The sequence below is a fragment of the Oncorhynchus masou genome, unplaced genomic scaffold (assembly GCF_036934945.1).
Source record: "Oncorhynchus masou masou isolate Uvic2021 unplaced genomic scaffold, UVic_Omas_1.1 unplaced_scaffold_5331, whole genome shotgun sequence".
Taxonomy (NCBI): domain Eukaryota; kingdom Metazoa; phylum Chordata; class Actinopteri; order Salmoniformes; family Salmonidae; genus Oncorhynchus; species Oncorhynchus masou.
Window position 1 is genome coordinate 1 of NW_027011741.1, and position 13,222 is coordinate 13,222.

The 13,222-nt window shown below is 52.2% G+C and overlaps 1 protein-coding gene across 1 annotated transcript; it reads right to left on the bottom strand.

Moving 5' to 3' along the window:
• Positions 1-24: 24 nt before the first annotated feature.
• LOC135535935 (ubiquitin carboxyl-terminal hydrolase 7-like) lies at positions 25-11,986 on the bottom strand (the record flags this gene model as incomplete). The annotated part of the gene is made up of 7 exons (XM_064962343.1): positions 11,886-11,986; positions 10,682-10,772; positions 8,843-8,925; positions 5,404-5,513; positions 1,941-2,037; positions 1,120-1,264; positions 25-29 (listed from the first exon to the last, which is right to left on the bottom strand). Coding segments are annotated over exons 1-7 (588 nt in total), but the record flags the coding sequence as incomplete, so codon positions are not given.
• Between the last annotated feature and the right edge of the window lie 1,236 nt (positions 11,987-13,222).

Genomic DNA, 13,222 nt, shown 5'->3' on the forward strand with positions numbered 1-13,222 from the left:
GAACACAGGGTTACCTAACAATACCTCACCTGGGGGAGACGGGTAAACACAGGGTTATCTAATCATGTGCTACAAAAGGTAGTATAAGGGTTCATAGCATTGGCTTAGTGAGTGAGGCTTCATAGAGCAAAAAGTCAGCACCACAAGGTGACTTACTGAGTGGTAGACCACCACCACAAGGTGACTTACTGAGTGGTAGACCACCACCACAAGGTGACTTACTGAGTGGTAGACCACCACCACAAGGTGACTTACTGAGTGGTAGACCACCACCACAAGGTGACTTACTGAGTGGTAGACCACCACCACAAGGTGACTTACTGAGTGGTAGACCACCACCACAAGGTGACTTACTGAGTGGTAGACCACCACCACAAGGTGACTTACTGAGTGGTAGACCACCACCACAAGGTGACTTACTGAGTGGTAGACCACCACCACAAGGTGACTTACTGAGTGGTAGACCACCACCACAAGGTGACTTACTGAGTGGTAGACCACCACCACAAGGTGACTTACTGAGTGGTAGACCACCACCACAAGGTGACTTACTGAGTGGTAGACCACCACCACAAGGTGACTTACTGAGTGGTAGACCACCACCACAAGGTGACTTACTGAGTGGTAGACCACCACCACAAGGTGACTTACTGAGTGGTAGACCACCACCACAAGGTGACTTACTGAGTGGTAGACCACCACCACAAGGTGTCTTACTGAGTGGTAGACCACCACCACAAGGTGACTTACTTAAGTGGAGTGGTAGACCACCACCACAAGGTGACTTACTGAGTGGTAGACCACCACCACAAGGTGACTTACTGAGTGGTAGACCACCACCACAAGGTGACTTACTGAGTGGTAGACCACCACCACAAGGTGACTTACTGAGTGGTAGACCACCACCACAAGGTGACTTACTGAGTGGTAGACCACCACCACAAGGTGACTTACTGAGTGGTAGACCACCACCACAAGGTGACTTACTGAGTGGTAGACCACCACCACAAGGTGACTTACTGAGTGGTAGACCACCACCACAAGGTGACTTACTGAGTGGTAGACCACCACCACAAGGTGACTTACTGAGTGGTAGACCACCACCACAAGGTGACTTACTGAGTTTGGACTCGCGGATGTACACCAGCATGTAAGCGTTGGTGCAGTGACGTACTGACAGGTCGTCGTCATGGCCACCGTAGTTGTGTTCAATGGCTTCCTCCTTGGTGCACCGTGACACCACGTCATCATCAAACTTACACCACTGGAGAGGAAGGAGAGAGACAGAGAGAACAGATGTTCCTTATTAAGAAAACAGTTTATGTACCGTCATTGCATGCATCTCATTATGACATCATCTCTCAGGACACGTGAGCAGAGTGTTGGCTGCATATTATGACATCATCGCTCAGGACACGTGAGCAGAGTGTTGGCTGCATATTATGACATCATCTCTCAGGACACGTGAGCAGAGTGTTGGCTGCATATTATGACATCATCTCTCAGGACACGTGAGCAGAGTGTTGGCTGCATATTATGACATCATCTCTCAGGACACGTGAGCAGAGTGTTGGCTGCATATTATGACATCATCTCTCGGGACACGTGAGCAGAGTGTTGGCTGCATATTATGACATCTCTCAGGACACGTGAGCAGAGTGTTGGCTGCATATTATGACATCATCTCTCAGGACACGTGAGCAGAGTGTTGGCTGCATATTATGACATCATTTCCCCTCGCTGTGTTAATAACATGATAAAAACACCTTTCAGGTTGACAAAAACAACAGTAGTTCTTAAGCCCCATTTTTAATGATCCAATATACTACTGCTAACTGATCGGTGGGTTGGGGGACTCACGATGGGCTCCTTGACGCTGACTTTTCCGTCTCCTTTGGGGTTGAGGTAGACGACATAGTGTCCTCCGTGGTTGTCTCCACTGTGGACCAGCACGGCATGCAGGATGTAGTTGGCCGGGTCCTTAGAGTCAGTCTTCTGGAGAAACTCATCCAGGGAAGCTGCTCCGGAAACTCAAACCTGGGAGGGGAGGAGAGACAGAGAGGAGGGGAGGAGAGACAGAGAGAGGAGGGGAGGAGAGACACAGAGAGACGAGACAGAGAGGAGGAGAGACAGAGAGGAGGAGGCGAGAGAGAGGAGGGGCGGACAGAGAGGAGGGGGAGAGAGAGAGGAGAGACAGAGAGGAGGGGCGAGAGAGAGGAGGGGCGAGACAGAGAGGAGGGGCGGCGAGACAGAGAGGAGGGGAGACGAGAGGAGGGGGAGACAGAGAGGAGGGGGAGACGAGAGGAGGGGGGCACAGAGAGGAGGGGCGCGAGACAGAGAGGAGGGGGGCGAGACAGAGAGGAGGGGGCGAGAGAGAGAGAGAGGAGGGGGTGAGACAGAGAGGAGGGGGCGAGAGAGAGGAGGGGGCGAGAGAGAGGAGGGGGCGAGACAGAGAGGAGGGGCGCGAGACAGAGAGGAGGGGCGGCGAGACAGAGAGGAGGGGGCGAGACAGAGAGGAGGGGGCGAGACAGAGAGGAGGGGGCGAGACAGAGAGGAGGGGGCGAGACAGAGAGGAGGGGGCGAGACAGAGAGAGGAGGGAGCGAGGAGGGCGAGACAGAGAGGGGGGGCGAGACAGAGAGGAGGGGGCGAGACAGAGAGGAGGGGGCGAGACAGAGAGGAGGGGGGGCGAGACAGAGAGGAGGGGGCGAGACAGAGAGGAGGGGGCGAGACAGAGAGGGGGGGCGGCGAGACAGAAGGAGGGGCGGCGAGACAGAGAGGAGGGGCGCGAGACAGAGAGGAGGGGCGGCGAGACAGAGAGGAGGGGCGGCGAGACAGAGAGGAGGGGGCGAGACAGAGAGGAGGGGGCGAGACGAGAGGAGGGGGCGAGACAGAGGAGGGGGGCGAGACAGAGAGGAGGGGCGAGACAGAGGAGGGGGCGAGACAGAGAGGAGGGGGCGAGACAGAGAGGAGGGGGCGAGACAGAGAGGAGGGGGCGAGACAGAGAGGAGGGGGCGAGACAGAGAGGAGGGGGCGAGACAGAGAGGAGGGGGGGCGAGACAGAGAGGAGGGGGGCGAGACAGAGAGGAGGGGGCGAGACAGAGAGGAGGGGGCGAGACAGAGAGGAGGGGGGCGAGACAGAGAGGAGGGGGGCGAGACAGAGAGGAGGGGGCGAGACAGAGAGGAGAGGGGGCGAGACAGAGAGGAGGGGGCGAGACAGAGAGGAGGGCGAGACAGAGAGGGGGGCGAGACAGAGAGGAGGGGGGCGAGACAGAGAGGAGGGGGCGAGACAGAGAGGGAGGGGGCGAGACAGAGAGGAGGGGGCGAGACAGAGAGGAGGGGGCGAGACAGAGAGGAGGGGCGAGACAGAGAGGAGGGGCGAGACAGAGAGGAGGGGGCGAGACAGAGAGGAGGGGGCGGCAGACAGAGAGGAGGGGCGAGACAGAGAGGAGGGGGGCGAGACAGAGAGGAGGGGGGCGAGACAGAGAGGAGGGGGCGAGACAGAGAGAGGGGGGCGAGACAGAGAGGAGGGGCGAGACAGAGAGGAGGGGGCGAGACAGAGAGAGGGGGCGAGACAGAGGAGGGGGGCGAGACAGAGAGGAGGAGGGAGGCAGAGAGGAGGGCGAGACGGAGGAGGGGGCGAGACAGAGAGGAGGGGCGAGACGAGAGGAGGCGAGACAGAGGGCGAGACAGAGAGGAGGGCGAGACAGAGAGGGAGGCGAGAGAGAGAGGGGGGCGCGAGACAGAGAGGAGGGCGGGGCGGAGAGGGAGCAGAGACGGAGAGGGGGCGAGACAGAGAGGAGGGGGCGAGACAGAGAGAGGGGGCGAGACGAGAGGGGGCGAGACAGAGAGGGGGGCGAGACAGAGAGGGGGGGCGAGAGCAGAGAGGGGGGGCGAGACAGAGAGGGGGGGCGAGACAGAGAGGGGGTGGGACAGAGAGGGGGGCAGAGGAAGGAAGGTATTTTTGTGATTAATATTATGGTGTCCATGTTCCTCCTGTGTTGAAGCTTCTCTTTGAGCTTCTATCAGTGTAGATGAAGGGGAGAAAGGTTAAAGAATGATCTTTAAGCCTTGAGACATGGATTGTGTATGTGTTGCCATTCGGAGGGTGAATGGGCAAGACAACATATTTAAGTGCCTTTGAACGGGGTAGGGTAGTAGGTGCCAGGCGCACCGTTTTGTGTCAAAAACTGCAACACTGGTTGGGTTTTTCACGCTCAACAGTTTCCCCGTGTGTATCAAGAATGGTCCCCCACCTAAAGGACATCCAGCCAACTGGACACAACTGTGGAAAGCATTGGAAAGCCAAACATGGGCCAGCATCCCCAGAACGCTTTCGACACCTTGTAGAGTCAACATGGGGCCAGCATCCCTGTGGAACGCTTTCAACACCTTGTAGAGTCAACATGGGGCAGCATCCCTGTGGAACGCTTTCAACACCTTGTAGAGTCAACATGGGCCAGCATCCTGTGGAACCCTTCAACACCTTGTAGAGTCAACATGGGCCAGCATCCCTGTGGAACCCTTTCAACACCTTGTAGAGTCAACATGGGCCAGCATCCCTGTGGAACGCTTTCAACACCTTGTAGAGTCAACATAGGCCAGGCATCCATGTGGAAGGCTTTCAACACCTTGTTGTAGAGTCAACATGGGCCAGCATCCCTGTGGAACGCTTTCAACACCTTGTAGAGTCAACATGGGCCAGCATCCCTGTGGAACGCTTTCAACACCCTGTAGAGTCAACATGGGGCCAGCATCCCTGTGGAACACTTTCAACACCTTGTAGAGTCAACATGGGCCAGCATCCCCGTGGAACGCTTTCAACACCTTGTAGTCAACATGGGCCAGCATCCCTGTGGAACGCTTTCAACACCTTGTAGAGTCAACATGGGCCAGCATCCCTGTGGAACGCTTTCAACACCTTGTAGAGTCAACATGGGCAGCATCCCTGTGGAACGCTTTCAACACCTTGTAGAGTCAACATGGGGCCAGCATCCCTGTGGAACACTTTCAACACCTTGTAGAGTCAACATGGGGCCAGCATCCCTGTGGAACGCTTTCAACACCTTGTAGAGTCAACATGGGCCAGCATCCCTGTGGAACACTTTCAACACCTTGTAGAGTCAACATGGGCCAGCATCCCTGTGGAACGCTTTCAACACCTTGTAGAGTCAACATGGGCCTGCATCCCTGTGGAACGCTTCAACACCTTGTAGAGTCAACATGGGCCAGCATCCCTGTGGAACGCTTTCAACACCTTGTAGAGTCCACGCCTGATGATTTGAGGCTGTTCTGAGGGCAAACGGGGATGCAACTCAATATTAGGAAGTTGTTCTTAACGTTTGGTATCGTCAGTTTCCCTGTGGAATCTCCGTGTTTAGACAGGTGTGTAGGTGTGCGTGTACCTGTCGTTGATCTTGATGTTTTGGTCGGTCTGAGGGTCGTACATGAACCTCATCAGCTGCAGGTGCAGTATGGGAGGGAAAGTCAGGAACTTCACACCCTTCTCCGCTTCCTGAAATCACACACATGAACCGCTAAGTCTACTGACTCATCATCCATGTGTCCTTCCTCCAGTAGATTATACAGGACCAGAGGCCCCCAGGCCTGAATCTAGATCCCCAGGTCTGAATCTAGACCCCCCAGGCCTGAATCTAGACCCCCAGGCCTGAATCTAGACCCCCCAGGTCTGAATCTAGACAGAGAGTATGTGTAGATTATATAGGACCAGAGACCTCCCAGGTCTGAATCTAGACAGAGAGTATGTGTAGATTATAAAGGACAGAGACCCCCAGGTCTGAATATAGACCCCCAGGCCTGAATCTAGACAGAGAGTATGTAGATTAGAAGGACCAGAGACCCCCAGGTCTGAATCTAGACCCCCAGGTCTGAATCTAGACAGACAGTATGTGTAGATTATACAGGACTAGAGGCCCCCAGGTCTGAATCTAGACAGAGAGTATGTGTAGATTATACAGGACCAGAGACCCCCAGGTCTGAATCTAGACAGAGAGTATGTGTAGATTATACAGGACCAGAGACCTCCCAGGTCTGAATCTGAGACCCCCAGGTCTGAATCTAGACAGAGAGTATGTGTAGATTAGAAGGACCAGAGACCCCAGGTCTGAATCTAGACCCCCCAGGTCTGAATCTAGACAGAGAGTATGTGTAGATTATACACAGGACCAGAAGACCCCCCAGGTCTGAATCTAGACAGAGAGTATGTGTAGATTATACAGGACCAGAGACCCCCAGGTCTGAATCTAGACAGAGAGTATGTGTAGATTATAAAGGACCAGAGACCCCCAGGTCTGAATCTAGACAGAGAGTATGTGTAGATTATACAGGACCAGAGACCCCCAGGTCTGAATCTAGACCCCCCAGGTCTGAATCTAGACAGAGAGTATGTGTAGATTATACAGGACCAGAGACCCCCAGGTCTGAATCTAGACTCCTAGGTCTGAATCTAGACCCCCCAGGTCTGAATCTAGACAGAGAGTATGTGTAGATTATACAGGACCAGAGACCCCCCAGGTCTGAATCTAGACAGAGAGTATGTGTAGATTATACAGGACCAGAGACCCCCCAGGTCTGAATCTAGACAGAGAGTATGTGTAGATTATACAGGACTCAGAGACCCCCAGGTCTGAATCTAGACAGAGAGTATGTGTAGATTATACAGGACCAGAGACCCCCAGGTCTGAATCTAGACCCCCCAGGTCTGAATCTAGACAGAGAGTATGTGTAGATTATATAGGACCAGAGACCCCCCAGGTCTGAATCTAGACAGAGAGTATGTGTAGATTATACAGGACCAGAGACCCCCCAGGTCTGAATCTAGACAGAGAGTATGTGTAGATTATAAAGGACCAGAGACCCCCCAGGTCTGAATCTAGACAGAGAGTATGTGTAGATTATACAGGACCAGAGACCTCCCAGGTCTGAATCTAGACAGAGAGTATGTGTAGATTATACAGGACCAGAAACATCCCAGGTCTGAATCTAGACCCCCAGGTCTGAATCTAGACAGAGAGTATGTGTAGATTATACAGGACCAGAGACCCCCAGGTCTGAATCTAGACCCCCCAGGTCTGAATCTAGACCCCCAGGTCTGAATCTAGACCCCCCAGGCCTGAATCTAGACCCCCAGGCCTGAATCTAGACCCCCCAGGCCTGAATCTAGACAGAGAGTATGTGTAGATTATACAGGACCAGAGACCCCCAGGTCTGAATCTAGACCCCCAGGTCTGAATCTAGACAGAGAGTATGTGTAGATTATACAGGACCAGAGACCCCCAGGTCTGAATCTAGACCCCCAGGTCTGAATCTAGACCCCCAGGCCTGAATCTAGACCCCCCAGGCCTGAATCTAGACCCCCAGGCCTGAATCTAGACAGAGAGTATGTTAGATTATAAAGGACCAGAGACCCCCAGGTCTGAATCTAGACCCCCCAGGTCTGAATCTAGACAGAGAGTATGTGTAGATTATACAGGACCAGAGACCCCCCAGGTCTGAATCTAGACAGAGAGTATGTGTAGATTATACAGGACCAGAGACCCCCCCAGGTCTGAATCTAGACCCCCCAGGTCTGAATCTAGACCCCCAGGTCTGAATCTAGACAGAGAGTATGTGTAGATTATACAGGACCAGAGACCCCCAGGTCTGAATCTAGACAGAGAGTATGTGTAGATTATACAGGACCAGAGACCCCCAGGTCTGAATCTAGACCCCCAGGTCTGAATCTAGACAGAGAGTATGTGTAGATTATACAGGACCAGAGACCCCCAGGTCTGAATCTAGACAGAGAGTATGTGTAGATTATACAGGACCCAGAGACCCCCAGGTCTGAATCTAGACAGAGAGTATGTGTAGATTATAAAGGACCAGAGACCCCCAGGTCTGAATCTAGACAGAGAGTATGTGTAGATTATAAAGGACCAGAGACCTCCCAGGTCTGAATCTAGACAGAGAGATATGTGTAGATTATAAAGGACCAGAAACATCCCAGGTCTGAATCTAGACCCCCAGGTCTGAATCTAGACAGAGAGTATGTGTAGATTATACAGGACCAGAGACCCCCAGGTCTGAATCTAGACCCCCAGGTCTGAATCTAGACGTACCCAGGTCATCGAATCTAGAGACCCCCAGGTCTGAATCTAGACCCCAGAGTCTGAATCTAGACTCCCCAGGTCTGAATCTAGACCCCCAGGCCTGAATCTAGACCCCCCAGGTCTGAATCTAGACCCCCCAGGTCTGAATCTAGACAGAGAGTATGTGTAGATTATAAAGGACCAGAGACCTCCCAGGTCTGAATCTGAGACAGAGAGTATGTGTAGATTATACAGGACCAGAGACCCCCAGGTCTGAATCTAGACCCCCCAGGTCTGAATCTAGACAGAGAGTATGTGTAGATTATACAGGACTAGAGACCCCACAGGTCTGAATCTAGACAGAGAGTATGTGTAGATTATACAGGACCAGAGACCCCCAGGTCTGAATCTAGACAGAGAGTATGTGTAGATTATAAAGGACCAAAGACCCCCAGGTCTGAATCTAGACAGAGAGTATGTGTAGATCTATACAGGACCAGAGACCATACCACAGCATCTTAACCATACATAAGGCCTTTATAAAGCCTGCATAAGGCCTCACCTGTAGCCATATAAAGCATCTTAACCATACATAAGGCCTTTATAAAGCCTGCATAAGGCCTCACCTGTAGCCATATGAAGCATCTTAACCATACATAAGGCCTTTATAAAGCCTGCATAAGGCCTCACCTGTAGCCATATAAAGCATCTTAACCATACATAAGGCCTTTATAAAGCCTGAATAAGGCCTCACCTGTAGGCCGTGTTCTCCTGCGTCGTATTTGTTGTCTCCGTCAAGCTGCTCCACGGCGACATAGTCCTTAAAGGACTCAAAGACTGAGAGAGAGAGCAAACAGTTAGCCCCACACACACACACACACACACACCACACACACACACACACACAGCAAAGGACCACACACACATGCCACACTGAGGTTAGAGTGTCTGCCATGAGTTCTAAAGGTTGGGAGTTCCATCCCCGTGCGAGTCATACCAAAGACAGTGGAAATGTGATTTGAAGCACTCAGCATTAAGGACACAGGGAGTACAGGCCTTCTGCATGTGGAACTCAGATAAACCCTAGAACAGCCTGGCCTTCCAGCCTATCCAGAACACGCTAGAGAACGTTGCCAGGTATCCCCTTTAGCATCAGCATCAGATGCATATCAACCTGCAAGGTGGCTAACATGCCTGATAAGGTGAATAAACGAGTGTAAATTATTAATTGCATTAAATAATAAATAAATAATATATATTAATTTGTTTAGAGAGTCAAGGATCTGTTTTGTTTAATTCTAATTCCTAGCAGGCTAGTCTTCTCTGTGTGTCCACTATTCATACCCCGCCGGCCCGATCTCCCCACCCCGGTCTCCCCGGCCCGGTCTCCCCCACCCCGCCGGCCCGGTCTCCCGCCGGCCCGGTCTCCCCACCCCGCCGGCCCGGTCTCCCCACCCCTCCGGCCCGGTCTCCCACTCCCGCCGGCCCGGTCTCCCCACCCCGGTCTCCCCACCCCGCCGGCCCGGTCTCCCCACCCCGCCGGCCCGGTCTCCCCACCCCTCCGGCCCGGTCTCCCCACCCCGCCGGCCCGGTCCCCGCCCGGCCCGGTTTGCACTATCAGCGGCTAACCTAAACTGAGGTCACATGTTCCATTATCAGCTTCTATTGGCCAGTCAGCCACTGATGATATTTTATATATTTTAATGTTACGTTTATTATGTTACTAGTTTTTTGTGCTTATAGTAGCCAGAGCAATGCTGCCTCACTAGTGGTCATGAGCTGAATGAATGGACAGCAAGGAGATTGTCGGAAAAACACTATAATTGTGGAATTGCATGTAATTGGTTAAAAGGAAACTTGATCATTTGTCTACACCACCAAGATGGGGGCCTCTAAACGTCTCTAAGATCCAGGCGCGCCGACAGGACGACTGCACCCACCACATAAAGCCCCTTTTCAAAGCAGAAACCCCCCCCCTGTATAAGGATGGAGACTGGAGCGATATGACTCAAAGCAGAAACCCCCTCTGTATAAGGACGGAGACTGGAGCGATATGACTCAAAGCAGAAACCCCCCCCCTGTATAAGGACGGAGAGTGGAGCGATATGACTCAAAGCAGAAACCCCCTGTATAAGGACAGAGACTGGAGCGATATGACTCAAAGCAGAGACCCCCCTGTATAAGGACGGAGACTGGAGCGATATGACTCAAAGCAGAAACCCCCCTGTATAAGGACGGAGACTGGAGCGATATGACTCAAAGCAGAACCCCCCTGTATAAGGACGGAGACTGGAGCGATATGACTCAAAGCAGAAACCCCCTGTATAAGGACGGAGACTGGAGCGATATGACTCAAAGCAGAAACCCCCCTGTATAAGGACGGAGACTGGAGCGATATGACTCAAAGCAGAAACCCCCCTGTATAAGGACGGAGACTGGAGCGATATGACTCAAAGCAGAAACCCCCCCTGTATAAAGGACGGAGACTGGAGCGATATGACTCAAAGCAGAGCCCCCTGTATAAGGACCGGAGACTGGAGCGATATGACTCACACCCAATAACCCCAGAGAAGGAAAGGGGATTGATACTCACTGTTTTTCTTTCCTTTGATACTGAGCTGGATGTCGTAGTAATCCTCTATCCGCTCTGACCGGTAGTCAACGTGCTTACACTGGATATAGGACTAGAGAGAGAGAGAGAGACACAGTTACACTGGATATAGGACTAGAGAGAGACAACACACAGTTACACTGGATATAGGACTGGAGAGAGACAACACACAGTTACACTGGATATAGGACTGAGAGAGAGAGAGACACACAGTTACACTGGATATAGGACTAGAGAGAGACAACACACAGTTACACTGGATATAGGACTAGAGAGAGACAACACACAGTTACACTGGATATAGGACTAGAGAGAGACAACACACAGTTACACTGGATATAGGACTAGAGAGAGACAACACACAGTTACACTGGATATAGGACTAGAGAGAGACAACACACAGTTACACTGGATATAGGACTAGAGAGAGACAACACACAGTTACACTGGATATAGGACTAGAGAGAGAGAGACACACAGTTACACTGGATATAGGACTAGAGAGAGACAACACACAGTTACACTGGATATAGGACTAGAGAGAGAGAGAGACACACAGTTACACTGGATATAGGACTAGAGAGAGACAACACACAGTTACACTGGATATAGGACTAGAGAGAGAGAAGACACAGTTACACTGGATATAGGACTAGAGAGAGACAGACACACAGTTACACTGGATATAGGACTAGAGAGAGAGAGACAACACACAGTTACACTGGATATAGGACTAGAGAGAGACGAGACACAGTTACACTGGATATAGGACTAGAGAGAGAGAGAGAGAGACACAGTTACACTGGATATAGGACTAGAGAGAGAGAGAGAAGACACAGTTACACTGGATATAGGACTAGAGAGAGAGAGAGAGAGAGACAGTTACACTGGATATAGGACTAGAGAGAGAGAGCCAGTTACACTGGATATAGGACTAGAGAGAGAGAGAGCACAGTTACACTGGATATAGGACTAGAGAGAGAGAGAGAGACACAGTTACACTGGATATAGGACTAGAGAGAGAGAGAGAGAGATAGTTACACTGGATATAGGACTAGAGAGAGAGAGACAGTTACACTGGATATAGGACTGGAGAGAGAGACACAGTTACACTGGAGAGAGAGAAACAGTTACACTGGATATAGGACAGACAACGGGGAGAGAGGGAGACAGAATGTGAACGTACCACCATCTTTCCTCTGAACAGTTTGGGGATGGTTCCCTCCACGCAGGTGCCTTTCATTTTGTTCTCAACGTTGTCCAGGAGCTGGAACACACAAACACACAACACATTATGGAAGGAACAGTGAATGTGAGCGGAGCAGAGATGGAGCCCAATTTGACTGGAGCACAGAGCGAGGTTACAAAGACTGGAGCGCAGAGCGAGGTTAAAGACTGGAGCGCAGAGCAAGATTAAAGACTGGAGCGCAGAGCGAGGTTACAAAGACTGGAGCGCAGAGCGAGATTAAAGACTGGAGCGCAGAGCGAGATTACAAAGACTGGAGCGCAGAGCGAGGTTACAAAGACTGGAGCGCAGAGCGAGGTTACAAAGACTGGAGCGCAGAGCGAGAGTTACAAAGACTGGAGCGCAGAGCGAGATTAAAGACTGAGCGCAGAGCGAGGTTAAAGACTGGAGCGCAGAGCGAGGTTAAAGACTGAGCGCAGAGCGAGGTTACACAGACTAGGAGCGCAGAGCGAGGTTACAAAGACTGAGCGCAGAGCGAGGTTGCAAAGACTGGAGCGCAGAGCTTGGCTGGAGCGTCAGGAGCGAGGCTACAAGACTGAGCGCAGAGCGAGGTTACAAAGACTGGAGCGCAGAGCGAGGTTACAAAGACTGGAGTGCAGAGCAGGTTAAAGACTGAGTGCAGAGCGAGGTTACAAAGGCTGGAGCGCAGAGCGAGGTTACAAAGACTGGAGCGCAGAGCGAGGTTACAAGACTGAGCGCAGAGCGGATTCAAAGACTGAGCGCAGAGCGAGGTTACAAAGGCTGGAGCGCAGAGCGAGGTTACAAGACTGGAGCGCAGAGCGAGGTTACAAGGCTGGAGCGCAGAGCGAGGTTAAAGACTGAGCGCAGAGCGAGGTTACAAGACTGAGCGTAGAGCAGATTAAAGACTGGAGCGCAGAGCGAGGTTACAAAGGCTGGAGCGCAGAGCGAGGTTGGGCAAAGACTGGAGCGCAGAGCGAGGTTACAAAGACTGGAGCGCAGAGCGAGGTTACAAAGACTGGAGCGCAGAGCGAGGTTAAAGACTGAGCGCAGAGCGAGGTTAAAAGACTGGAGCGCAGAGCGAGGTTACAAAGACTGGAGCGCAGAGCGAGGTTAAAGACTGGAGCGCAGAGCGAGGTTACAAGACTGGAGCGCAGAGCGAGGTTACAAAGACTGGAGCGCAGAGCGAGGTTACAAAGACTGGAGCGCAGAGCGAGGTTCAAAGACTGGAGCGCAGAGCGAGGTTACAAAGACTGGAGCGCAGAGCGAGGCTGCTAAAGACTGAGCGCAGAGCGAGGTTACAAAGACTGGAGCGCAGA